Source organism: Hoplias malabaricus, chromosome 17 (genome assembly GCF_029633855.1).
Source record: "Hoplias malabaricus isolate fHopMal1 chromosome 17, fHopMal1.hap1, whole genome shotgun sequence".
NCBI lineage: Eukaryota > Metazoa > Chordata > Actinopteri > Characiformes > Erythrinidae > Hoplias > Hoplias malabaricus.
In genome coordinates, this window is record NC_089816.1 from 35,980,419 (window position 1) to 36,007,928 (window position 27,510).

The 27,510-nt window shown below is 45.6% G+C and overlaps 2 protein-coding genes across 2 annotated transcripts; both read right to left on the reverse strand.

Moving 5' to 3' along the window:
• Positions 1 to 25,052, reverse strand: LOC136673337 (zinc finger protein 850-like). Its single transcript, XM_066648736.1, has 4 exons — positions 24,311 to 25,052; positions 22,124 to 22,272; positions 14,897 to 15,844; positions 1 to 2,912 (listed from the first exon to the last, which is right to left on the reverse strand). Exons 3-4 carry the CDS (start codon positions 15,752 to 15,754, stop codon positions 1,215 to 1,217), a joined length of 2,556 nt encoding a protein of 851 aa, XP_066504833.1. The 5' UTR covers positions 15,755 to 15,844; positions 22,124 to 22,272; positions 24,311 to 25,052; the 3' UTR covers positions 1 to 1,214.
• Positions 18,622 to 26,831, reverse strand: LOC136673338 (zinc finger protein 135-like). The gene is made up of 2 exons (XM_066648737.1): positions 26,722 to 26,831; positions 18,622 to 22,272 (listed from the first exon to the last, which is right to left on the reverse strand). The coding sequence occupies exons 1-2, from the start codon at positions 26,829 to 26,831 to the stop codon at positions 21,201 to 21,203; spliced, it is 1,182 nt and encodes a 393-aa protein (XP_066504834.1). The 3' UTR covers positions 18,622 to 21,200.
• Between the last annotated feature and the right edge of the window lie 679 nt (positions 26,832 to 27,510).

Here is a 27,510-nt window from a genome sequence, read left to right on the forward strand (position 1 = left end):
CAGAACAAAACCTAATGCCGATTGCACTGTGATATTTAGAGGCCAGACAATCCGTCTGACAGGGCTTGGCTAATATAGAGCCATGGGTTTTTACTGTAGTAGAATGAATGGAAAATAAATTCCTCCGTTTCCCTTTTGGCTGTGCGTCACCCCATCGCCCTAATGAACAAACCACCCCTGGTGTTTACATAACTTTATAGTTTTAAATCCTTTTCAGCTAATATTATTTACACCCAGGACATCTTTAACACATTTAGTTAGTAGCTACGGTAGACAACACAACAGAACCTTCTTCTTAAATAGGCCGAGTAATACTTGCTGCATTCACACAGTTTTAAAATGTAAGAAAATTTTGAAATATTCCAAAGTATTCAGACTACATTACTCTTTTTGATCATAATTTAACAAATTACATAGCACACTGTGGTGGGTTACTGGGCTTGTGTTTATCCCCCAAATATTTTCAGAGTGTGGCATCAGCAGTCAGTTAACTCCCACAGCGCCCCCTCACTGTGGCTCTCTTAAATGCACATTAATAAACTTCATGGACTTGTACTTAAAGAAACAGAACAGAAATTTGACACAACACACACACAGAATAAATACCACCCTCATTTTGAGACATCGAAATGTATACATTTGCAGAAATGAATGATGGGCTTGCCACACGACTCGGACGAATTAAGGTCTTTCCACAATGGAGAGTTCACTACAAGACTTCACACACGTTTCACAGGCAAAAGGCTTCTTTCTGGAGTGAGTTCACTGGTGCACTTTCAGACTTCACTGTTTAGTTTTTTTTTAGTTGCGTACTCTCCTCTACTGCAGATGGAGCTAAGACATTTTATGATCGATGTGATGATTACAGGAACACGAGAAAATCACTTTTGTAGCCATGGAGACATGCCATGTATCCTCAAACCTGCTCTGTGAGTTGCTCCTCAAAGTCGTCCATGTTTGTGTTGTGACACGCCTCTTTTTTATGGACCAATGAAAAGCTTTGCCGTATAGCGTTTACGTCTGTGTAGTTCGGCCAGTTTCAGTGTGCATGACATCACGAGTGAAGCCTCCGCACGATATAGGCGGTTGTTCGTTTTCTCCTAAATTACATCATATTTTCCGCTGAAGCCAGGTGAATATAGTCTCCGCAAGAAGTATCCTGAGGTCTTCAGGATGTGGATTCTCTCCGGTGTGAATTAGCTGGTTTGCTGTTTTCAGTAAATCTCTTGAGCACTTGTATGGCACTTCTCCCTGGTGTGAGTCCTCTGGTGTACTTGGAAAACGTTCTGACGAGCAAAGGTCTTTCCACACTGTGAACAGGTGTATGGCTTCTCTCCGGTATGAGTTCGCTGGTGCATTATGAGATTTTTCTTTTCAGTAAAACTTTTGTGGCACTGTGAGCACTCGAACGGCTTCTCTCCAGTGTGAGTTCGCTCGTGTTTTTGGAAATTGCTCTCATACGCAAAACTCTTGCCACACTGTGAACAGGAGTACGGCTTCTCTCCGGTGTGAGTTCGGAGATGTAACTGAAGCTGATGGTAAGAAGTAAAACACCTCCCACAGTGTGAGCAACAGTACGGCTTCTCTCCGGTGTGAGTTCGCAAATGTTGCTGAAGATTTCCCTGATGAGAAAAACTCTTCCCACAGTGTGAACAACAATACGGCTTCTCTCCAGTGTGAATTCGTGTGTGTGATTGGAAAGTTTTCCTATATGCAAAACTCTTCCCACACACTGAGCACTCATAGGGCTTCTCTCCAGTATGAATTCGCTGGTGTATTATGAGATCACTCTTCGCAGAAAAGCTCTTACCACACAATGAGCACTCGTGCGGCTTCTCTCCGGTGTGAATTTGCTGATGCGTATTGAGATGACTCTTGTTAGAATATCTCTTTCCACACAGTGAGCACTCATATGGCTTCTCTCCGGTGTGAATTCGCTGGTGTGTTGTGAGATGACACTTAGTAGAAAAGCTCTTTCCACACAGAGAGCACTCGTATGGCTTCTCTCCGGTATGAATTCGCTGGTGTGTTGTGAGGCGAAATTTCGAAGAAAAGCACTTTCCACAGAGTGAGCACTCGAATGGCTTCTCTCCGGTGTGAACTCGCTGGTGTGTTTTAAGATGACACTTCATAGAAAAGTTCTTTCCACACAGTGAGCACTCGAACAACTTCTCTCCGGTGTGAACTTGCTGGTGTGTTGTGAGACGATATTTCGTAGAAAAGCTTTTTTCACACAGTGAGCACTTGTATGGCTTCTCTCCGGTGTGAATTTGTTGGTGTGTTATGAGACGAAATTTCGAAGAAAAGCTCTTACCACACAGTGAGCACTCGAATGGCTTCTCTCCGGTGTGAACTCGCTGGTGTGTTTTGAGATGACACTTCATAGAAAAGCTCTTTCTACACAGCGAGCACTCGTACGGCTTCTCTCCGGTGTGAACTCGCTGGTGTGTTGTGAGACGATATTTTGAAGAAAAGAGCTTCCCACACAGTGAGCACTCAAACGGCTTCTCTCCGGTGTGAACTCGCTGATGTGTTTTGAGATGACATTTAGTAGAAAAGCTCTTTCCACACTGTGCACATTCGAATGGCTTCTCTCCGGTGTGAACTCGCTGGTGTGTTTTGAGATAGTTCTTCATAGAAAAGCTCTTTCCACACAGTGAGCACTCGTACGGCTTCTCTCCGGTGTGAATTCGCTGGTGTGTTGTGAGACGAAACTTTGCAGAAAAGCTCTTTCCACAAAGTAAACACTCATACGGCTTCTCTCCGGTGGGAACTTGCTCGGGCCGCTGGAGCTCACTCTGCAAAGTGAAGTTCTTTCCACATTCCAAGCTTTGGTGGGGTTCGTCCATGTTCATCTGCACTGGTCTCTGAGAGGTGTTAGTGAAAGACAGCACCAGGAAACCACCGCTGATCTTTCCTTATTTCAGCCTCAGTCTCGATGTGTTTATGGAAAACACACAGAGAAGAAGCATGTTGCTTTAATCTGGTGAGGAGAACAGGAGAGAAACAAAATGAGAAACCCACTGTAAAATCTAACGTCAGTGTTATGATAATTGTGGAGGATGCTACAAAACACATCAGACATTTCAGAGTAACAGCAGTAGAGAGAAGCTGGAAAAGAGGAGAATATTTATTATCTTCAGTTATCAACACAAACTGAGTTCTCTTTCAAGCATTCGTTTCGGTGTCTCACTATGGGATACTCCCCGCTCGCGTATACCTCAGAAGCTCTTTTACACTACGCCAACCCCTGGGCTAACTAACCACCACATTATTTGCGGCTTACGGCTAGCCTGGTGCAGGGACATGCACCAGGTCTGCTCTGTGTGTCTCGGGCTGCGACATGCCCAGGCAGCATTGAATGACCCGGGCTCGTGCGAGCACTGCGCGCGTTTTACCTTTAAAAGCCTCCGCTGTAGGCTGGCACGCCAAGCCAGTGTTTCAGGCGAGGATCCCCTTGTGTCCGGCGCTACCATTACGCCGACTTTAGAGCAGGCCACCATGCCCGTTGAATCGTCCACCCAAGTGACTCTTGGCTGGGGTGATCAACTCGACTCCCTCGCCCCCCTGCCCACCCTGCTAGATGCAGAGGAGGACTAGGAAGAGGCAGTGGAGGACTATGAGGATGGCAGTTCCAAATTTTTCGTCTCTGATGAGGACGTTGAATTTGAGGACTCACCGTTTCTCCACCCCGCCCAGATGGCCCCTTCTAAGTGTGAACCTGCAGGATGTGCTTAAGCAAGCATCTGACAAGCTGGACATCCCGTGGCCGACCGTGCAAGCGGAGACTGCAAAGTCACGCTATGAGGGGAAGAGACTGCCGCGGGCAAAACGGGCTGCAAGAAAGCTACTCCCCATATTTCCCCCCCAGCCGCTCAGCAACCAGCAACTCTACGCTGCCCTCTAAAGCTCTGAATGCCATCTCCATGCTGACAGCCTATCAAGCTGAACTGCAGGACGAGATGTCAGCCATGTCAGGTCTGTCTTAGTGGGAAGAGATTTGTGTGGTCACTGACCTCTCCCTCCGTTTCCAGAGATGTGCAGTCCAATCAGCGGGGAAAGCCATGGCCACCATGGTGTTCTAAGAAAGAGGCAGGTGGCTTAACCTGGCAAACCTCTCTGACAGGGAGAAAGAGGCGATCCTGGATGCACCAGTGGTGCTAGAGGGCATCTTTGGCTCCGCTCTCACTTTAATGCAAAAGCGGTGTGAGGAAAAGAAGAGGGATGATTAAGCCCTTCAGCTGTGCTTGCCCAGGAAGCCACAGCAGGGCCCCTCAGCACCACCTCAGCCCTCTTTCATGCAGGCTGCCGCTCACCTGACCACCAGCTTCTGCATCCCCAGACGGGCTAAGCCACAGCCTGGCCCGCCAAGTCAAAATGGGGGCGCTGAAAGTAAGACTGTCAGGCCCAAAAAGACCCAGGGGCAGCCACAGGCAGTACAGCCTCTCCCTCCATCTTCACAGGTGGTAAGGAGGAAGAAGTCTGCCTAGGGGTCCTTTGCTTTAGGGGAGAGCCGACACCCCCCCAACACGGCAGTAGTGGCTTACATCAATCGACAAGGAGCCTGCGGTCCCGACCATTACACACGCTGGCACACAGACTGATTTTATGGAGCAGCGTTCACTTTCTATCAGTGAGAGCAACACATGTTCGAGGGATGCTCAACAGGGGGGCAGATCTGTTGTTGAGAGGCAATCCTCTTTATGGGGAATGGGCACTCAACATTGCAGTTGTCCAACAGATTTGGGAGCGCTACGGCTGGGCAGCAGAGGATCTTTTTGCGTCTAAAGAGAATGCACAGCGCCCTCTGATTTACTCGCTGCACGACCAGAGTGCCCCGCTCGGGGTCGATGCTTTTGCACACGAGTGGCCACAAACACTGCTTTATGCGTTTCCACCGATAGCACTAATCTCCCCGACTCTAGTCAGAGTCAGGGAGAGGTGCCTGTCCATTATCTTGAGAGCTCAGTGTTGGCCGGGCAAGCATGGGCTGGCGGAGATCATACAGATGCTTCAGGGCAACCCATGGCCTCTACCGCTACACAGAGATTTGCTGTCGCAAGCAAGGGGAGAGATTTATCATCATCCATACCCAGAACGTCTGGCTCTATGGGTATGGCCCATGAGTGGTTTAATTTAAGCATAACAGGGTTGCAGCTGAACGTGATTGAAACCATTCAGAATGCTAGCTCCATCCACCAGGTCCCTTTATGGGTACAAGTGGCGGATATTTGAGCAGTGGTGCTCAGACAAACTCGAAACCCTGTTTCAGTGCTCTGTCGAGGTTATACTAGCTTTCCTCCAAGATTTGATTGACAAAGGCAAATCATTTCCACTATTAAAGTGTACCTGGCAGCTAGTGCAGCATGCCATGTGGGCTTCGAACTGTGGGGCAACACCCTTTGGTGTGCCGTTTCATGAAGGGGGCACAGCATAGATTGCCGGTCTCCAAACCTGTCTCTCCATCTTGGGATTTGGTGCTGAAGGCTATGTCAGTTGCACCTTTTGAGCCACTAGACCAGGTGGACTTTAAGATTTTGTCTTTCAAGACAGCACTTTTGCTAGCCCTGGCATCGGCTAAGCATGTAAGTGAAATACACACATTTTCAATGCGCTCTACATGTATGCAGTTTTCGCAGGGGGACTCTAAAGTATGTTTACGTCCAAATCCTGCCTTTATTCCCAAGGTTATTCAGCCTTGCCTCCCTTTGGAACTTCAGGCATTTTATCCTCCACCTTTCACCTCACCAGGCCAGCAGCAGCTGCATACGCTATGTCCTATGCGAGCACTGTGAATTTATGAGGATAACACGAAGGAATTTAGGAAAAGTGACCAGCTTTTCATGTCATGCTCTAAACCTTACACGGGGAAAGTGATTACAAAACAAAGACTATCGCATTGGATTTCAGATGTGATCGCTTTGGCATACTCCAGTAAAGGACTGGCAGTTCCGCGGGGCGTCCGTGCAAACTCCACAAGAGGTGTAGCAACCTCTTGGGCAATCTTTAGAGGTCTCTCCATTCAGGAGTTGTGCGCAGCAGCGAGCTGGTCCTCGCCCACGTTCACCAGTTTTTATAAAATGGATGTAACAGCACCTAGTGTAGCACATATGGTATTGAGCGCTGGCTCTGGGATTTAACAGTCCCAGCCTTTTTTAGGCATAGCTGGTTGACAGTAGATTCAGGACAGGCTTGTCTTCGGGAGTAAGGATATCCCATAGTGAGACACCGAAACGAATGCTTGAAAGAGAACTTTAGGTTACTAATGTAACCCCGGTTCTCTGATAGCATGAGTAAGACCACCCTCCTTGCAGTGTGAAGCGAGGAAGAGGAGTACCTGTTTTGAAAGAGGTTATGATGTCATGCTCCATATTATATATAGGGGCGGTCCAGGAGCCCAGGTATACGCGAGGGGGGTGTATCCCATAGTGAGACACCTCACTCATGCTATCAGAGAACTGGGGTTACATTAGTAACCTAAAGTTACAACTTACAAAAGCAACTGAGAACGGATAACAATCTTAAATCTACAGTGTAGCTGGACATGACTGCAAATGAGTTTTGCTAACAAAATCTATACACCCTGAACATCTTGTTTACTCCACCTTCACATATATTTATATACCATTGTTTTCCACTCATCAAACTGAAAACCATTCACTGCTCCACACACTTTTTAATTTGACTAAATTCACATATATTGTATTGTTATTTATTATTTGACAAGTACCACTTTAAAATCGACTGGAGTTACGTCCTGATTAAACTGATTCATACAATGCATAAAGAAAGGTTAATATCCCATATGTGCATGTGTTTTAAAGGACAGCAGCTCTACAGTACTCCTCCTGAAACTGTTTAAATACTGAACTCAGACGTGTTCATTCATTTTCACTGCTGTGGAAGTCAGTAACACATTTTCAAATGTGAATGTGAGCTGCTGTCCACTAGGAACCTTCTGCATATTTAATAAACCCTTTTATAAGGCACTTTATTAAAGGAAAGCCTCATTCTGTTTCATTAAAATGGGCTGCGGAAAACGCCACTAGGAACATATTTATTAGGTTCGTGCACTTCACAAACTACAGCTAAGTGTAATGTAATTTGTAGACGGTCCCTAAGCTCTCGCAGCGGTTACCACGGTTCTTAATAATAAACGCAGACGCTACTTTTAAATGATCCTCATAAATCTGAGAGGTGCAGTGAGTAAATGTTGAGAAGCTGTGTCTGATATAAACGCAGTGTAAAGTTAAAACTACCTTCACTGTAAATCCACTCAAACAGCGAGGGCTCTGCTCTTACTCCTCACTCTTCACTGGGGTTGTTTACATTGGGAGTAAACAGCAGTGCTGCCCCCTGGCGGTTAGACCTTTACAACACAACACGACTAAGGTGGCCCAGTGAGTCAAAACACATCAGCGTCTCAGTTTAGCGAGATAACACGTTAATTTATCTAATCTATAACCGACTGTCAGAGTTTCTGATGATGTATCACCAGTGTGGGGAGTAACTGAATACATTTAATGGCGTTATGTATTTAGAATTTAAAATACAAGCAACTGCCCAGTAAACAAGAAACGTCCCTGGACGTTCAAAATAGGTCTAAAAGTAGTCTGTCCGTCAAGGACATATTTTAAACGTCAATGGACGTCCGAAATCCATCTTAATAAATTAGTTAAGTGGTGACCAATCGATAACGTCAGTGGACGTCCAAAACGCATTTTATAGTAGTAATTTATTTCGGGACCAATTAAAAACGTCAATGGACGTCCAAAATACGTCTAATAGTCGTCTTTTCAATGTCTGTGTTTGGACGTCTTTTCAACTTTCATTTTCAACCTTAAGAGAACGTTGATTAGACGGCAGTCATTACGTTATTTCAACGTTGAATCAACAGCTAATTGTTTACTGGGTGTATTCTGTTTTTTCTTGTTTTAATTTGTGAAATTAATGGATTACATTAAAGTATTTATCTGTTTAACACAGGGGTTAAAGTTCTCCGCGGCTGCAGCAGATTTCCGTCACAGCTGTTACCCGCTCTGCAGAGACCTGCTTTCTGTTGTGGTCAGTGGTGGACATTAATGAAGTAAATGTGATTGGTTACTGTACTGTAGTTTTTTTGTGTATCTGTACTTTACTGGAGTATTTTATTTAAGGGACTTTTTACTTTAACTTCACTATATTTCAAAGTCTTTACTCCGCTACATTCAGAGAAATCTGTTACTTGTGTCTTCTGCGGTGAATAAAAGTGTACATTTCTAAACTAAAGAAGAGCGTAATGCTCCAATCAGGTTCCAGCGCTGTGTTAAAGAGGCTGGGCCCAGACAGAGCTCCTCTCCAGGTCAGTGTCAGTGCAGCGGTGTCCAGCGCCAGCGGGAGAGCGGTTGATTATGAACTATGGAAGCAAATCTCTCTTATCTGGGGTGACCAGACGTCCTCTTTTTTTTCTAGAGCTCACATAGAACTTCGAGAAGTTTCGTTCACAAACTAGTCCCGCCTTCCCCTACTCCGATTGGTTCGCTTGAATGAGAAGGGGGCGTGGTGAAGTAGCCTAAAATCTTCTGATTGGACGGTCTGACTGTAGAGCTACCGTTATTGGTCGATAACCTTCTCTGTAAACATTTAATTGGTCAGTCTGCACGTCAGTAGTCCTTGTTTACGTCAGGCAAAGCTCATGTACCTACCCTCATCTCGAGCAGCTGTGCCGAAACGGAAATGTAAGTTCTCGCGAGAGCTCACCCCACGAGACGTGTCCTCTATTTCACCATCTCTGATCTGGTCACCCTGTCTTATCAGACTTTGAAATATTACCACCTTTGAATTTGTATCACTGAAATTATACATCTGAATTTTGTTTCTTTTGATTTTAAGTCTTCAGATTTCCCCCTTTAGTTAGTGCCTCAACGACCCGACAGCAGCTTGCTAGATGGCATTTGGCGGACGCTGCGCGCAGCCGAGCCCAGATTTTTGACGGGCTCTGGGGCGGGTTTGGGGACCCTCAGACCCTCGCCGAGCTAAAGATCCTCAAAGTTCGGGCTTTTTTGCCGCAGTTCGGCTCTCACGCACCAGGTCCAAGATCCAGTCTATTTTAACGCCATTCTAATAAATTGGAATTGGGACGCCGAGCTAATAACCCTCTCGCCATGTAGGTGGGGGGTGGAGGTGGGTCCCGATTCCAATCTATTTCAGTCACGACAAATTAATTTGAAGTGGGAGGGCGAACAAACGGCGCTGCGTCTCCTGGGCTTCTGGATCAGGACGTTGGACGGGACAGAGCAGGATTGGAGAGAGATCTTCTAGGACGGGGAGACAGCTTCTCAGGATAACGGGAGTGGAATGCCAACACGAGACCCGGATCACAGACGTCCTTTGCAGGCACCGACAAACGCTCCTGTGGACCATACCCTCCCGTCGGGTAGTACCTCGTTCAAGGGACCTGAAACCACAGGTTTGAGGAGAGACACATGAAATGAGTTAGCAATGCGATATTGAGCAGGAAGCTCCAACTTATAAGAAACATCATTGATTTTACCAGAAACACGGAAAAATCCAATAAACTTGGAAGGAGCTTCCTGCAACTCCCCTCAGACCTGATATCCTTAGTAGCCAACCATACTCGTTCCCCAATCTGAAATGAGGGAGAACTAGACCGGTGCTTATCAGCCTGCTCTTTATACCGGGAAAGGACCTCTGATATGCGTTGGTTGGTTTCTTCCCAAACCTCCTCGCTACGTCTATCCACACGTCCACCGATGGAATACCAGAGGTCACAGCTGTCCAGGGTGCTAACGGAGGTTGGTAACCTAGGGTACACTGTAAAGTGATGATACCTGTTGTAGAATTTACCAAGGAGTTTTGAGCTATCTCAGCCCATACCAAGTACTGTGACCAGTCCTGTGGATTATTATGGCAGTACATGCGTAGAAATTTGCCTAATTCTTGATTGGCTCTCTCACACTGACCATTACTCTGTGGATGATATCCAGAAGTAAGACTGACATTAACTCCCAAGTGCTCAAAGAATGCCTTCCATACCCGTGATGTGAACTGAGGACCTCGATCACAGAGAATATCCTCAGGAATTCCATAATGATGAAAAATGTGTATATATAACCTTAGCTGTATCTAAGGCAGGGGGTAGTGCTGGAAAGAGTATAAAATGAACTCCTCTAGAGAACCGATCAATAATCATGAGCACTGTAGTATAACCCTCAGAGATGGGTAAATCCGTGACAAAGTCAAGGGCTATGTGTGACCAGGGACGTGCAGGAACCAGTAGGGGCATTGATTTACCCGCGGGAAGAGTCCTGGGTGTTTTAGACTGGGCACAGACTGAACATGATGCAATAAACTTATGAACATCCACTCTTATGGATTCCGACCAATAACGTGCTAGGATAAGCTGTGTAGTGCACCTTTCTGCTGGGTGACCAGATGACGGGGACGAATGAGCCCAGGTAATTAACTTATCTCTGAGAATGGCCTGTACATACTAGTTCCCTATTTTCTTGCTCTATTTGTTCATCAAGTTCCCATCTAATAGTTGACACAGAAACCGAAGGAGGAAGTATAAGGTCAGTGTTTTGCTCAGCGGTCTCCCTTGGGTCGTTCTGATTTATACGGGAAAGAGCGTCAGCCTTAATGTTACGACCACCAGGAAGGAACGTAATGGAGAAATCGTGAGAAAAACAGCGACCACCTGGCCTGACGAGAATTTGTTCTTTTTGTACTGAGATATTCTAGATTCCTGTGTACAGTTATTACATTTATCACAAAACTTAAACTTGTAAGTAAGCTGCCAATAAAATCTTAAACCAAAAACACGGCTTGTTCGCAAAATGTAGTTCCACAGCAGCTGGGTTCCACCGGATGGACACAGTTTGCGTCAGTGTTTAATGCTTTATGACACTTCTAATAGAGATCAGTGACAGAATCATTAATGACATTGTGTTGAAATGTTGAAATGAGGCGATTAATCCAGAGTCTTGTAACAGAAACGATAACAGGACGTTAGACTTGTAATAAATCATACTTTTACTTTTGATACTTCAGTACATTTGAAGGTGAATACTTTTATATTTCACTTGAGTGAAAATCAAGACGAAGGACGTTTTATTTTACCTTCGGTATCTGTACTTTAACTCAGTTCATGATCTGTGTACTTCATCCACCGCTGCTTGTGGTGGTGTAATAATAAATGTGCAGTTATTTGTCATTGTACAACAAAATGTGTCTTCCGCATTTAACCCATCTGTCTCAGTGACATAAACACACACACGGGGCTGATGCCTCAGCTGTGGATGTTGAGGGAGGAGGATGACAGTGCTGTTCCTTCACTCCCTCTGCCCCCAGTTTTCCTGCTGCTCGTGGGAATCAAACCAACGACCTTCCAGCCCTCAGCCCTCCGCTCTAAACTTCAGACCATGGCTCCCCCTTGTGAAAACCCACAGAAATCTATGAAAAAAAAAATCAGTGAGAAGATTTTATTTCTATTGTTTTAATCACTGTTAACATGTTTATTCTCTTTCAATTTAAATCACCGCGATCATGTATTTCCTTAAAGCTCTTGAAATAAAACATGCAACGTATTTGCAGTTCTGTTAGTTGCCTGTTTACTCGAGGTTACAGAGCTGGCAGGACACGGCCAGAAGAGAAGTGCATTCCTTGTCTTGGAAATTCAAGCAGTATTTAGAAAACGAAGAGAGTAGCGTAGTTACCCCAAGTTCCAGCCACTTTAATTACAATATTGGAAATCTTAGCTAACTGTAAATAAATAGAAGTACTTTACTCACTCAAATCAACATTTTTCAGGAGTCAAATATGTGTAGATTAATGTCCAAGACTTGCCTGACTTTTAAAGAAAATATGTTTTTAGATAAAAATGCTTTTGTTTAAGTAGGTGCTAATACTGCTAAGATTATTAGCGCCCCCTAACTTCGGCCACCTCCCCTGCTTGTGACAGTCAGACAAGACAGTTGCTGCCACATTCAGTGGTTTTGAGAGGTTCACAATGAGATTACGTTTGTCCTGTGTTGGTATCCGTACTCTACATGTAAGGACTACAATGGCGGTAGATTTTCCCCTCAGAGAAAAGGAAGCTAACCGCTAAGCTAACTTTTACACTGAGGGAAATATCTGTCAAGAAATGGAAATGTGTTGTGTTCCACATGCAGTTTTGCACACAAAGAATTACAACACTGTTAGAGATACTTACATATTGTTTAGATACGTTATTTCTTGCAAGACTGATGTTTAAATGCCCTACTAAGGCTTGACCTTATGTTTTATTGTTTTACCCAATGCGACTAGCGAAGAGAGAGAGCGGAACTGCACCATATACGGCAGTGGCCGGAGTTAGGGGAAAGACAGATAACATTATCCAGTGCAACTTGTTTGGCAGCTGCTCACTTGCTTTAAGTGTCGAGAGTCTCTAATTCTAAAGGAGTGTCTTGAAGTAAGGTTTTTTGACACTGGGTGCTCAAATGTGGTGGTTCAGTCGTCTACTGCAATGTTCAACTTCAAACAAAACGTCACAAATCCAAACTCCCCACTCTGTTCTACAGTAAATTGTGTAACAGTTTATATTTCAGTCTGCGGCTCCACCTTAAACTGTGCTGGAAATAAGTTTAGTAACTGTAACTTTGATACAAAACAGTATGTATTACGTTTGTCCACTGCTTCACTCCTAACAGTTATGGAAATAGTTAAGGGAATATAAATGTGGGATTTTTCTTTCTTTTATAACCAGGCAATTCATTGAATATCTTTTGCTTTTACATAACCCTATAGTTTCAATCCCTTACAGTTAATGTTATTTACATCAAGGACATCTCTAACACTTTTAGCTGGTAGCTACGATAGAAAACAGACACGTTTGCTGCTTCCATAAAACGCAAACGCAAATATGATGTCAGTCACAGATAGATATCATTAATTTAGTAATATGTAGAATCACCGCCAAACTACACATATCTGTACTAGCAATGGGTGGTATCCACATTTTACATACCATCATATCGACTTCAGATATTATCACAGTATACAGTACTGCCGGGGGGAGGCGGAGGGTGTGTGTGGGGGGTACAAACCTGATTCCAAAAAAGTTGGGACACTAAACAAACTGTGAATAAAAACTGAATGCAATGATGTGGAGGCGCCAACATCTAATATTTTATTCAGAATAGAACCCAAATCACAGATCAAAAGTTTAAACTGAGAGAATGTGTCATTTTAAGGAAAAATATGTTGTTTCAAAATTTCATGGTGTCAACAAATCCCCAAAAAGTTGGGACAAGGCCATTTTTTACCACTGTGTGGCATCCGCCCTTCTTCTAACAACACTCCACAGACGTCTGGGGACAGAGGAGACCAGTTTCTCAAGTTTAGAAATAGGAATGCTCTCCCATTCATGTCTAATACAGGCCTCTAACTGTTCAATCGTCTTGGGCCTTCTTTGTGGCACCTTCCTCTTTATGATGCTCCAAATGTTCTCTACAGGTGAAAGATCTGGACTGCAGGCTGCCATTTCAGTCCCCGGATCCTTCTCCTACGTAGCCATGATGTTGTGATCGCTGCAGAATGTGGTCTGGCATTATCTTGTTGAAAAATGCAGGGTCTTCCCTGAAAGAGATGACGTCTAAATGGGAGCAGATGTTGTTCTAGAACCTGAACATAGTTCTCTGCATTAATGGTGCCTTTCCAGACATGCAAGCTGCCCATGCCACAAGCACTCATGCAACCCCATACCATCAGTGACGCAGGCTTCTGAACGGAGCGTCGATAACAACTTGGGTTATCCTTGTCCTCTCTGGTCCGGATGACATGGCGTCCCAGTGTTCCATAAAGAACTTCAAATCGTGACTCATCTGACCACAGAACAGTCTTCCATTTTGCCACACTCCACTTTAAAAGCTTGCTTAGAAACGGCTTCCTCTTTGCACTGTAGAGTTTCAGCTGGCGACGGAGGATGGCACCTAATTAGTGTTAATTGGTCGTCCAGCTGTTCGTTATATGCGTAATTTCCTTTTTCCAGCCACTTATTGCTACTTGTCCCAACTTTTTTGGGATTTGTTGACACTGTGAAATTTTGAAGCAACATATTTTTCTTTAAAATGTTACATTTCCTCAGATTAAACTTTTGATCTGTCATCTATGTTCTATTACGAATAAAATATTGACATTTGCCATCTTCACATCATTGAATTCAGTTTTTATTCACAATTTGTTTAGTGTCCCAACTTTTTTGGAATCCGGTTTGTACACTGACAGGCTGAACCTTATTTCTGTGAGCACAAAGTCGAGTGAAGGGTTTTCGACGCTGTGCAGTTCAGCTCAGCACAACCCGACAGTGCACACTGACACGTGTTGACAGTTTCTGAGAGAGAGCAGATTCCAGCCACTGGTTTTGGAGGAAGAGAAAAGTGGTGAAATAAGAGGGTTCTACAAGGTTTAAAAGCACAGCCGGCGCTAACAGACACTTGTGGTTTAACACACACCACAGCAGATGATTTTCCAGCGAAACTGAGGTTCAAATCACACACATTTAGAGATAAAGCCTCACAGCTGTGAGCACAGAGTCGAGTGAAGGCTCTTCTGAGTGTTTTGTCTGTTTTCAGCTTTATTCCTCTGTTTTAACCCAAACTCACACTGCGGGGGGAGACTGGGGATTTTTTAAATACAGTGGTGTATGGTACCGTTACACTGCCCGACCCTAATCAGTGCTTTAAGTCTTTTTTAGAAATGAATGATGGACTTGACACACAACTCTTCCCACAATGAGAGTTTACTACGACTCTTCACACAATTCACAGCCAAAAGGCTTAGCTCCAGTGTGAATTCACTGGTGCACTTTCAGACTTCACTCAGAGTGAGATGCTTTTTGAGTTTTCTGTTTTCAGTAAATCTCTTGAGCACTTGTATGGCACTTCTCCCTGGTGTGAGTCCTCTGGTGTACTTGGAAAACGTTCTGACGAGCAAAGGTCTTTCCACACTGTGAACAGGTGTATGGCTTCTCTCCGGTATGAGTTCGCTGGTGCATTATGAGATTTTTCTTTTCAGTAAAACTTTTGTGGCACTGTGAGCACTCGAACGGCTTCTCTCCAGTGTGAGTTCGCTCGTGTCGTTGGAAATTGCTCTTATACGCAAAGCTCTTGCCACACTGTGAACAGGAGTACGGCTTCTCTCCGGTGTGAGTTCGTAGATGAAGCTGAAGCGGTTCGTGACGAGTGAAACACCTCCCACAGTGTGAGCAATAGTACGGCTTCTCTCCGGTGTGAGTTCTCAGATGTTGCTGAAGAGTTCCCTGATGAGAAAAACTCCTCCCACAGTGTGAACAACAATACGGCTTCTCTCCAGTGTGAATTCGCTTGTGTATTTGGAGCGTTTTCCTATATGCAAAACTCTTCCCACACACTGAGCACTCATAGGGCTTCTCTCCGGTGTGAATTCGCTGGTGTGTTATGAGATCACTCTTCGCAGAAAAGCTCTTTCCACACAGTAAGCACTCGTACAGCTTCTCTCCGGTGTGAATTTGCTGATGTGTTTTTAGTTGACTCTTCTCAGAATAGCTCTTTCCACACAGTAAGCACTTGTACGGCTTCTCTCCGGTGTGAACTCGCTCGTGTGATCTGAGACGACACTTCGCAGAAAAGCTCTTTCCACAAAGTAAACACTCATATGGCCTCTCTCCGGTGTGAATTCGCTTGTGCTCCTGGAGCTCGCTCTGCAAAGTGAAGCTTTGGTGGGGTTCTTCCATGTTCGTCTGCGCTAGTCTCGGAGAGGAAAACAGCAGCTGGTCTCGATGCGTTTGTGCAGCACACACAGAGCAGCAGGATGTCTCTTTAATCTGGTGAGGAGAAAAGGAGAGAAACAAAATGAGAAAATCACTGTAAAATCTGACCTCAGTGTTATGATAATTGTGGCCTTCAGGAGCGTTCAGGAACAGCGCGTAGAGCGATTTATAGAATGGGTTTCCACGGCCGAGCAGCTGAATCTAAGCCTTACATCACCAAGCGCCATGCAAAGCGTCAGATGCAGTGGTGTAAAGCACGCCGCCACTGGACTCTCAATGCTTCAGCACACCAAGAGATTGTGGACAATTTCATGCTCCCAACTTTGTGGAAACATTTGGTGACGGCCCCTTCCTGTTCAAACATGAGCAAGGTCCATAAAGACATGAGTGAGTCCTGACCTCAACCCAATAATTCATCCCGACACCTTTGGGATGAATTTGGAGCGGAGACTGAGAGCCAGGCCTCGTCCAACATCAGCGTCTGACGTTATGTTCCCATAAACACACTCCTAAACCTTGAGGAAACCTTCCCAGAGCTGAAGCGGTTATAATGGACTGGAGTTACGTCCTGATTAAACTGATTCATACAATGCATAAAGAAAGGTTAATATCCCATATGTGCATGTGTTTTAAATGACAGCAGCTCTACAGTACTCCTCCTGAAACTGTTTAAATACTGAACTCAGACGTGTTCGTTCATTTTCACTGCTGTGGAAATCAGTAGCACATTTTCAAATGTGAATGTGAGCTGCTGTCCACTAGGAACATGTTTATTAGGTTCGTGCACTTCACAAACTACAGCTAAGTGTAATGTAATTTGTAGACGGTCCCTAAGCTCTCGCAGCGGTTACCACGGTTCTTAATAATAAACGCAGACGCTACTTTTAAATGATCCTCATAAATCTGAGAGGTGCAGTGAGTAAATGTTGAGAAGCTGTGTCTGATATAAACGCAGTGTAAAGTTAAAACTACCTTCACTGTAAATCCACTCAAACAGCGAGGGCTCTGCTCTTACTCCTCACTCTTCACTGGGGTTGTTTACATTGGGAGTAAACAGCAGTGCTGCCCCCTGGCGGTTAGACCTTTACAACACAACACGACTACGGTGGCCCAGTGAGTCAAAAACATGACATGTTAAAAAACATGTTATTTCTTACTAATTCAAGGAATAAGGTTTAAAAGACCGTTGGTCCCCATATGGGCATGTAAGGACACCAACGAAAGGTGTTCAAGAGCCTCTGTAACATGGAGGTAAACAGGGTAAGGACACTCACTTCGCCTGTTTTAGTTGGTGTTGGTTAGCGTTAGCTTGACTCGCTAAACTCGGTGTCTCAGATTATACTCGGCTACGTAGCTGCATTACGGAGGTTTATAGTGTCGGATGAATTCGAGTTCGACTTCGATCACATTTACAAGAATAACGGTACCTCTACATTTGAGTTTAGCTTATTGCTAGGCTACTGTCATGAATAATGTTGGTTATTTAGCTAGATACTGTCATAACAGTCAGTCATAACGGTGTTTTACCGCGGCGTTGTTCGGCTGTTGTCCACCAATGACGTCACGGTCGCGTTCGAGGATTTCCGTAGAGAGCTCGGGTTTTTCCGTTAATTTAATAAAATTGTCAGTTTTAAAGCACATTAAGCTGCTATTTTCATTTTAATTCATACTTATATCTGTCAGTAACTACAATAATGTGGAATATTCATGGAGGTCCATTAAGTGGTGCTTACCCTTTAAACTTGGAGTGTGATCGCTAAAAATGAGAGAGGTCATGGGATGATTTTCTGTCTGAATGTTAAATGAGTTTTTAAAAATATTTTTAGCACTGAAATATATCCGTTTTAAAAAGACTAGAGACATGAATCAGTGTTTTTCTTACTCTCTCTTCTTCTAAAATAAAACAAAATGGATCAGACTCATAGCTGAATGCTTTAAACTGGTGGAGAAAAGTGGATGGTGGCACTAGAAAAAGCCAATAAAACGTTCAGAGGAGCATCTAAAAGTGTGTCTGTTTCTACACAAGTGTGACTCTATCTAAATACTCTTATCATTCACTTTCAGTCGCTGTAACACACTTCCCATCACAGACTCTCACACTTTAACCTCGTACACGAGAAGGAACCTGTCGAAAATCAACAAGGAGTGAAGCTGTAACCGTTTATCACGGGGGTGCCGTGACGCCCCTGAATCTCATCGTGATCATTATCAAATACAGACCATAATAATCTTAGTTGTTTGTGATATTGCGCTGAGAAACAGTCTCATTTTAATGGCTGAATTCTCACACGAATGAGAAACGGGGGAAATAAGGTCATAAATGAAGAATACGGTTTATTTAAATAATGTTCTAATTAAAACCTCTTTAGAATATTTGAAAAAATGTTACAGAAAATGAGAGAAAATAACAAAATCAGACATTACATCAGAGCATAGTCGATTCTTTAAGATTGACCCGTTCAAAAATGTCAGGCCTCTGGTTTATGGCCAGCTGTGGTCTGAAGGTTAGAGCAGAGGGCTGAGGGCTGGAAGGTCGTTGGTTCTATTCCCACGAGCAGCAGGAAACAGCACTGTCCTCCTCCTCAATCCACGGCTGAGGGGCCCTTGAGCCAGGCACCGAACCCACAACTGCTCCTGGGGTACCAGGGATGACAATATCCACTGCTCTGGGTGTGTGTTCACAGCCCCTAGTGCACCTGTGTGTGTGTGTGTGTGTTTACTGCTACAGATGGATTGAATGCGGAAGACACATTTCATTGACAACAAATTGCACATTTACATTTGTAGTTGTTGATAATTTTAATCTTTAAGGTTAAAGTAAACTCCCCGGGCAAAAATATCCTGTAGACTGGGGTTTTCACCTCTGACCTCAGGCTTCAGAAACACCTACAAGTTCAGCTACTTCCTTCACACAGTGGCCTTTGGCTCTGATTTGACAACCACTGACATCTACGTTCATCGAAAGAGACATTCACTGCACTGTACCACTTCGTCCCAATCTGTGAACCCCCGTCCCACACCCTGCCAGTGTTTACAGCTCATCCTTGTGCAGTATCACAATATTTCAGGGTATTTTGGCGGTTCCTGGTGATACTACAAAACACTGCTTTTATTATTTTCAAAAACGTAATAAAATAAATGTTATTAATATTAAATATATTAAATTAAAGATATACAGGGGTTGGACAATGAAAGTCATTGTAGTGTGGGAGGTTTCATGGCTAAATTGGAGCAGGCTGGAGGCCAATCTTCATTAACTCCACACTGCACCAGTAAGAGCAGAGAGTGAAGGGTTAATTAGCAGAGGGTAAGAGCAGAGTTTTCCTCAAAATATTGCAATACACACAACATTATGGGGGACACACCAGAGTTCAAAAGAGGACAAAATTGTTGGTGCACATCTCACTGGCGCATCTGTGACCAAGACAGTCTTTGTGATGTATCAAGAGCCACGGTATCCAGGGTAACGTCAGCGTACCACCAAGAAGGACGACACACACCCAACAGGATTCACTGTGGACGCGAGAGGAAGCTGTCTGAGAGGGATGTTCGGGTGCTGATCGGACTGTGTCCAAAAAACATAAAACCACGGCAGAATTAAATGTGCACCTCAACTCTCCTGTTTCCACCAGAACTGTCCGTGGGGAGCTCCACAGGGTCAATACACACGGCCGGGCTGCTGTAGCCAAACCTTTGGTCACTCACGCCAACGCCAAACGTCGGTTTCAATGGTGCAAGGAGCGCAAATCTTGGGCTGTGGACAATGTGGAACATGTATCATTCTCTGATGAGTCCAGCTTTACAGTTTTCCCCACATCCGGGAGAGTTACGGTGTGGAGAAGCCCCAGAGAAGCCTACCACCAGACTGCTGCATGCCCAGAGTGAAGCATGAGGGTGGATCAGTGATGGTTTGGGCTGCCGTATCATGGCATTCCCTCGGCCCAATACTTGTGCTAGTCACTGCCAAGGACTACCGAACCATTCTGGAGGACCATGTGCATCCAATGGTTCAAACACTGTGTCCTGAAGGCGGTGCCGTGTATCAGGACGACAATGCACCAATACACACAGCGAGACTGGTGAAAGACTGGTTTGATGAACATGAAAGTGAAGTTGAACATCTCCCATGGCCTGCACAGTCACCAGATCTAAATATTATTGAGCCACTTTGGGGTGTTTTGGAGGAGCGAGTCAGGAAACGTTTTCCTCCACCAGCATCACGTAGAGACCTGGCCACTATCCTGCAAGAAGAATGGCTTCAAATCCCTCTGAACACTGTGCAGGACTTGTGTATGTCATTCCCAAGACCAACTGACGCTGTATCGGCCGCAAAAGGAGGCCCTACACCGTACTGATAAATTACTGTGGTCTAAAACCAGGTGTTTCACTTTCATTGTCCAACCCCTGTATTCACATAATACCATGGTTTCTGTTCCATCGGATATTTAGTAACCGAGCCACCTCCACACCACTGAAGTCACCCCCCTTTAGTTTGGAGCAAATTCCTCCGCCTCAGAGCCACTTTCCACGGCACTTTCACTGCGTCCAAACGAGTAAAGAACGTAGACCGTATTTTGGGTCAGGTGCCTATTTTTTTTGTCAAACTGCTCAGTCTCAGATTACACAGGTTTGTTCCTTATGTATTTCTTCTAAATGTCCATATTTACAACACCAAGGGACCGGGAAAAACAGACAAAGCAGGCACATGAACGCGTACAGTCACTGGAGGACAGTAATCATGCTTTTAACTCTTATTTCTTACTGATTATTACTTTAAATATATTTACACCAATCAGCCATAACATTAATAGCACCTCCTTGTTTCTACTCTCAGCTCCACTGTCCACTCTGTAGTTCATCTGTTTCTCTGCATACTTTATTACACCCCTTCCCCCCTGTTCCCCAGGACCCCCACAGAGCAGGTGTGATGAGGTGGTGGATCATTCTCAGCGCTGCAGTGACACTGACGTGGTGGTGGTGTGTTAGTGTGTGTTGTGCTGGTGTAGAGTGGATCAGACACAGCAGTGCTGCTGGAGTTTTTAAACCCCTCAGTGTCTGGACTGAGAACAGTCCACCGACCAAAAACATCCAGCCGACAGCGTCCTGTGTCACTGATGAAGGACTAGAGGACGAGTGACACACACTGTGCAGCGACAGATGAGCTACTGTCTCTGACTCTACATCTACAAGGTGGACCAACGAGGGAGGAGTGTCTCACAGAGTGGACAGTAACTCCATTAATACCGCTGTGTCTGATCCACTCTGTTTAGGAATATATACAGTCCCCTCAGTGTCAGACCCCAACAGTTAAACACCGGGTGGCGCTGGTGCCAGCAGAGACCAGTCGGCCGAGTGAAGCTCCTCCCACAAGTTTCAGAGAATTCTCTCCGCTGTTTCCTTCAGCTCTTCCTCACTCCGTGTCCGATGGTGGATTCTCTCTGCTGTGAATTCGCAGGTGGTATTTGAGAGTGCTCTTTTGAGTGAACCTCTTGAGACAGCGCGAGCACTCGTACGGCTTCTCTCCGGTGTGAATTCGTATGTGCTGATTCAGACTGCTCTTCTCAGCAAACCTCTTGTCGCACCGAGTGCACTCGTACGGCTTCTCTCCGGTGTGAGTTCGCGCGTGTATCTGGAGATAGCTCTTATGTGCAAAGGTCTTACCGCACTGTGAGCAGGAGTACGGCCTCTCTCCGGTGTGAGACCTCAGATGTAGCTGGAGATTTCCCTGTTGAGTAAAGCACTTCCCACAGTGTGAGCAATAGTACGGCTTCTCTACGCCGTGAGTTCTTTCGTGTATCCGGAGAGTGGTCGTCCGCGCAAAGCTCTTGCCGCACTGTGAACAGGAGTACGGCTTCTCTCCGGTGTGAGTTCTCAGATGTGTTTTGAGATGACTGTTCAGAGAGAAGTTCTGCCCACACAGGGAGCACATGTACGGCTTCTCTCCGGTGTGAATTCGCCGGTGTGCTTCCAGACAATGCTTCCTAGCAAAGCTTTTCCCACACTCGGAGCACTCGTACGGCTTCTCTCTGGTGTGAACGAGCTGGTGTGTTTTGAGACCACTGGTCATAGAGAACCTCCTGCCACACAGAGAGCACACGTACGGCTTCTCTCCACTGTGAATCCTCAGGTGTGTTGTGAGATGACACTTCACAGAGAAGCTCTTCCCGCACTCTGTGCACGCGTAGGGCTTCTCCCCTGTGTGAATTCGCTGGTGTATTTTGAGATTACCCTTTGTGGAAAAGCTCCTCTCACACACTGAGCACTCAAACCGCTTCTCTCCGGTGTGAGTTCGCTCGTGCTCTAGGAGATCCCTCTGCAAAGTGAAGCTCTTACCACACTCCGTGCACTGATGGGTTTCTGTCTTGTCCATGTTCCGTCTGCGCTGGTCTCTGAGAGGGGTTCGTGAAGGAGAGCGCCGGAAAACGGCCGCTGGTCTCGACGTGTTTGTGCAGGACACACAGAGCCGCGGATGTCTCTTTAATCTGGTGAGGAGAACAGGAGAGAAACAAAATGTGAAACACACAAAATTGTGGAGGACGCTACAAAACACATCAGACATTATCTTCATTTTTAAACCCATCCTGCATTATAACAATTCTTAAACTAATTAGAAACCATTCATTCATTATCTGTAACCCTTATCCAGTTCAGGGCGGCAGTGGGTCCAGAGCCTACCTGGAATCATTGGGCGCACATTCACTCACACCTACGGACACATTTGAGTCTCCAATCCACCTACCAATGTGTGTTTTTGAAGCGTGGGAGGAAACCGGAGCACCCAGAGGAAACCCACACAGACACAGAGAGAACACACCACACTCCTCACAGACAGTCACCCAGAGGAAACCCACGCAGACACAGGGAGAACACACCACACTCCTCACAGACAGTCACCCGGAGGAAACCCACACAGACACAGAGAGAACACACCACACTCCTCACAGACAGTCACCCGGAGGAAACCCACGCAGACACAGAGAGAACACACCACACTCCTCACAGACAGTCACCCGGAGGAAACCCACGCAGACACAGGGAGAACACACCACACTCCTCACAGACAGTCACCCAGAGGAAACCCACGCAGACACAGAGAGAACACACCACACTCCTCACAGACAGTCACCCGGAGGAAACCCACACAGACACAGGGAGAACACACCACACTCCTCACAGACAGTCACCCGGAGGAAACCCATACAGACACAGGGAGAACACACCACACTCCTCACAGACAGTCACCCAGAGGAAACCCACGCAGACACAGAGAGAACACACCACACTCCTCACAGACAGTCACCCGGAGGAAACCCACACAGACACAGGGAGAACACACCACACTCCTCACAGACAGTCACCCGGAGGAAACCCATACAGACACAGGGAGAACACACCACACTCCTCACAGACAGTCACCCAGAGGAAACCCACGCAGACACAGGGAGAACACACCACACTCCTCACAGACAGTCACCCGGAGGAAACCCACGCAGACACAGAGAGAACACACCACACTCCTCATAGACAGTCACCCAGAGGAAACCCACGCAGACACAGAGAGAACACACCACACTCCTCACAGACAGTCACCCGGAGGAAACCCACACAGACACAGAGAGAACACACCACACTCCTCACAGACAGTCACCCGGAGGAAACCCACGCAGACACAGAGAGAACACACCACACTCCTCACAGACAGTCACCCGGAGGAAACCCACGCAGACACAGGGAGAACACACCACACTCCTCACAGACAGTCACCCAGAGGAAACCCACGCAGACACAGGGAGAACACACCACACTCCTCACAGACAGTCACCCGGAGGAAACCCACACAGACACAGGGAGAACACACCACACTCCTCACAGACAGTCACCCGGAGGAAACCCACGCAGACACAGGGAGAACACACCACACTCCTCACAGACAGTCACCCGGAGGAAACCCACGCAGACACAGAGAGAACACACCACACTCCTCATAGACAGTCACCCGGAGGAAACCCACACAGACACAGGGAGAACACACCACACTCCTCACAGACAGTCAGCTGGAGGAAACCCACGCAGACACAGAGAGAACACACCACACTCCTCACAGACAGTCACCCGGAGTGGGAATCGAACCTACAACCTCCAGGATCCTGGAGCTGTGTGACTGTGCCGCCCCACAATCCTAGTGTGAACGCAGCTTTACACTGAATAACCATTGTTTTAGAACCTCATTTACTCTAACACTCCTTGATTATGTAATTATTTGTACACATCAAACCGTGTCTTTAAAAATCAACCCCTGTTCCATGCCCTTTGAGAAAATTAATGTGCATCATTTTTTAAAAATGGACAAGTATCACCTTTAAAAATGACTGGGGTCATGTCTTAATTAAACTGATTCACAGTTCAGCAAACAATAACAGTATCCCACAGATTCATGTGTTTCAAAGAACAGCAGATGAACAGAACCCATGGAACAGTCTAGAAACTGTCTGATTTATTTAACTCGTGTTTATTCATTACCTTCACCGCTGTGGGGATCAATATCACATTTTCAAGGCTCTAGAACAGAGAGCTGGACCCTGAGCCGGCTGCTGTCCGCTGGGAATTACTGACATAAAATAAACCCCTTTCTGAGACACGTCGTTAAACGAGAGATTCATTCTGCTCCGTGTCCCTCACAAACTACAAATTACAGCCTGATACACACACGGAGTCAGGGTTAATCCACTCTTTACAGCGGTACACGATAAACGTGCGGCTCTGTTTACGTTCACGGTGCGCTGCAGAAACTGAGACTGAGTCGATTCCACGAGCCTCGGCTCTTTGAACCATTGACCAAGACTGGATCCCAATCCGATTCTCAAGCGCTGGAAGAATCGATTCCCTGGGTGTCGAATCCTGTTCTTTAACTCCGTTTACTGCTCTCTCTGTGAAAATAGACACTGCACGGGGACGGTTTGGGAACCAGACTCTGAAAATAAACATCTGTATGTCATAGCGATATCTGCCACTTGTCGCAGGACTGTGAGGGAGAAAACGTCTCTATTTTTAAGATAAAATCAGAGAATCCACTCAAGCATTTGAGTCCAAAATCTCCTCACGGTCCTAAAGGGAATCACTCTTCCTTCAGACTCCTGCGACCACTACAGACTCCGCGGAGTGGTGACGCGACTCGGGTCCGAACTCTGACCGCAGGCCGTACCCTGAGCTTTAGAGCGAACACTGACAGACTGTATCACATATAAATACGGTACAAACGTAATTCTACCTTCACCCTAAATCCACTCAAGCTTCGAGGGCTCTGCGATGAGAATACAGGGCTTCAGCGTTTTTCAAAATAAAAGCCCCCCTCTTATTAAAAGCAGAGCTTAATTGAAAACGAACTCTTCTTGGTTTATCCCTTTAAATGAAGACGAGTCCATTTTGTTTTGTAATTTAAAATAACAACATTCCTTCATCGTAATTTTTAATCAAAGTTGTGACTTTTAATTTTGTAAAACACCTTCTGACCAGTGATAAGTGCCCTGCCGACAGAGGGCGCGCTACTGAAGCCAGGGTTTGACTTGAATTGACTCTAGCTCCTTTTAAAGAACTATTTTAAGAGACTGGAAATAATTGATTGTCTTTTATCAAGAAGACAGTATGTATTTTTTCATAATAATAAAGTCTCTTCTTAAAATGACAATAAATAAAATCTTACGCTGAGTCCACGATTGAATGCTGATTCTTTATGTACTTAATAGTGCAGTTTGTATAAATGTGAACCCCAGGGACCACAGGTGAAGGCAGTATGTCTCTTTTCGTGAATTGCTTCTTATGCAGTGGATGGCAAAGTATGAGACTGTGCTGCACAACACTGACATCTGCGGACATTTTCACAATCTCATTCAGTCACTTACAGTCTCTCTCTCTCTCTCTCTGTCCTCTCTCTCTCTCTCTTTGTCCTCTCTCTCTGTCTCTTTGTTCTCTCTCTCTCTGTGCCCTTGCTCTCTCTCTCTCTTTCTCTCTCTCCCTCTCTCTCTGTCCTCTGTCTCTGTCCTCTCTCTCTCTCTCTCTCTCTGTGCCCTTGCTCTCTCTCTCTCTCTCTCTCTCTCCCTCTCTCTCTGTCCTCTCTCTCTCTCTCTGTCCTCTGTCTCTGTCCTCTCTCTCTCTCTCTCTCTCTCTCTTTGTCCTCTCTCTCTCTCTGTCTCTCTGTTCTCTCTCTCTCTGTGCCCTTGCTCTCTCTCTCTCTCTCCCTCTCTCTCTCTCTCTGTCCTCTGTCTCTGTCCTCTCTCTCTCTCTCTCTCTCTCTCTTTGTCCTCTCTCTCTCTCTGTTCTCTCTCTCTCTCTGTGCCCTTGCTCTCTCTCTCCCTCTCTCTCTCTCTCTGTCCTCTGTCTCTGTCCTCTCTCTCTCTCTCTCTCTTTCTTTCTAAACCCAAAATTTAGAAAAGAAAAAGCTCGAAACACCAGGATGTGACAGTAGAAAAGGCACAAATGAGTGTATTTAAATAATTAAGACTTTACAAAAAGACTCAGGCTTTAAGTGAGCACTCATCCATTTCTTTCCGTTGTGAATTTGCTCGTCCTGATGGGGATCGGACAGGTAAGTGTTCTAACTCTAACCCTGATGCAGAATGGTGAGAGAGGCTCTACACTCAGTCCGATTACATTTGTGTGCATTCCCACATCAAGAAAACACCCTGGAGGGGTATTGAAGCAGGTTAGGGTACAGGCACATTACCATGAGCAGGACTATGAAGAAATACAAGACAACAGCATACAGGAGGTCATTATATTCACCCCGTACTCCCTTTTTATTCCCAGCTGGGTCTAGGGACCCTTTTTAGCTTTCAGAAATTTGCCAGATTCATAATTACTTTTTTAAAGGAGAATAAATATTTAATTTAGACCCATCACTACCGCACATCATCGGCACGAAACACTGGGGCTACCGAACCTGCGCATGGCCAAACAGGCCCACACCGTCAGGGTACAGCCAGCGCCAAGCCACTGTCTGGTGCCACAGCGGGATGTCCTGTTCGTCCAGGCCAGGCACTTCCATAATCACTGCCACCTTTCCACAGCTCCGTGTTCTCTAACAGCCCGTGGGTGACTGGGTGATCTTTGGGCAGTCGGCTCTATCCCAGACCCTTCCCAGCAGGTCCCAATGTCTAACGAGTCCTCCATGGGCCTTCCCTGTGGGGTGTTTGGACCTAGTTTATTAACCCTGATTCCCAGCAGTGGTCTATGAACAAGTGTTAACCACCGTTCACATAAAACCCCCACAGAGCACCTGCTGCCCCTGGGGTCCTGAGCACTGAAGAACAGGGGGGAAGTGGGCTAACAAAGTATGCAGAGCAACAGATGGATTACAGTCAGTAAGTGTAAAACCACAAAGTGCCCATGTATGATCGTGTAGGGTTCATGATTTACTGTTTTGGATGACGGGTGTTATTCAGTGTATTTTATTCTGGCAACACCCTGTTTCTTCTTTAAATCATTCAGTTTGAGTCTGTATTTATTCTCTCAGTTTTTATTCGTTAATTCCACTAATCATTCTGTTCTCATTATTCTTTTATTCCTTCTGTTTCATTCGGCTGTTTACGCTCTTCGTTTTAGATTTCTATATCCTTTTAATGGGGTGTGGGCGGGGCTTTGGCTTCGACACCGTCTCCTGATTGGCTGCCTGAGTTTGAGGAGAGTTTTAAGCCAATAGGGATTAGCAGGAGAAGCGCGCGAGG

Bases quoted from the DNA above. Each gene is read 5' to 3' on its own strand.
- LOC136673337 (XM_066648736.1), bottom strand. From the start codon at position 15,754: ATGGAAGAACCCCACCAAAGCTTCACTTTGCAGAGCGAGCTCCAGGAG. The intron at 2,913-14,896 runs TGAAAACAGAAA...AAATAAGGAAAG, and splicing joins CAAGTGCTCAAGAGATTTAC to ATCAGCGGTGGTTTCCTGGT.
- LOC136673338 (XM_066648737.1), bottom strand. From the start codon at position 26,831: ATGGAAGTGCCTGGCCTGGACGAACAGGACATCCCGCTGTGGCACCAG. The intron at 22,273-26,721 runs GTAGCCCCAGTG...TCTCCTCACCAG, and splicing joins TTTGGCCATGCGCAGGTTCG to ATTAAAGAGACATCCGCGGC.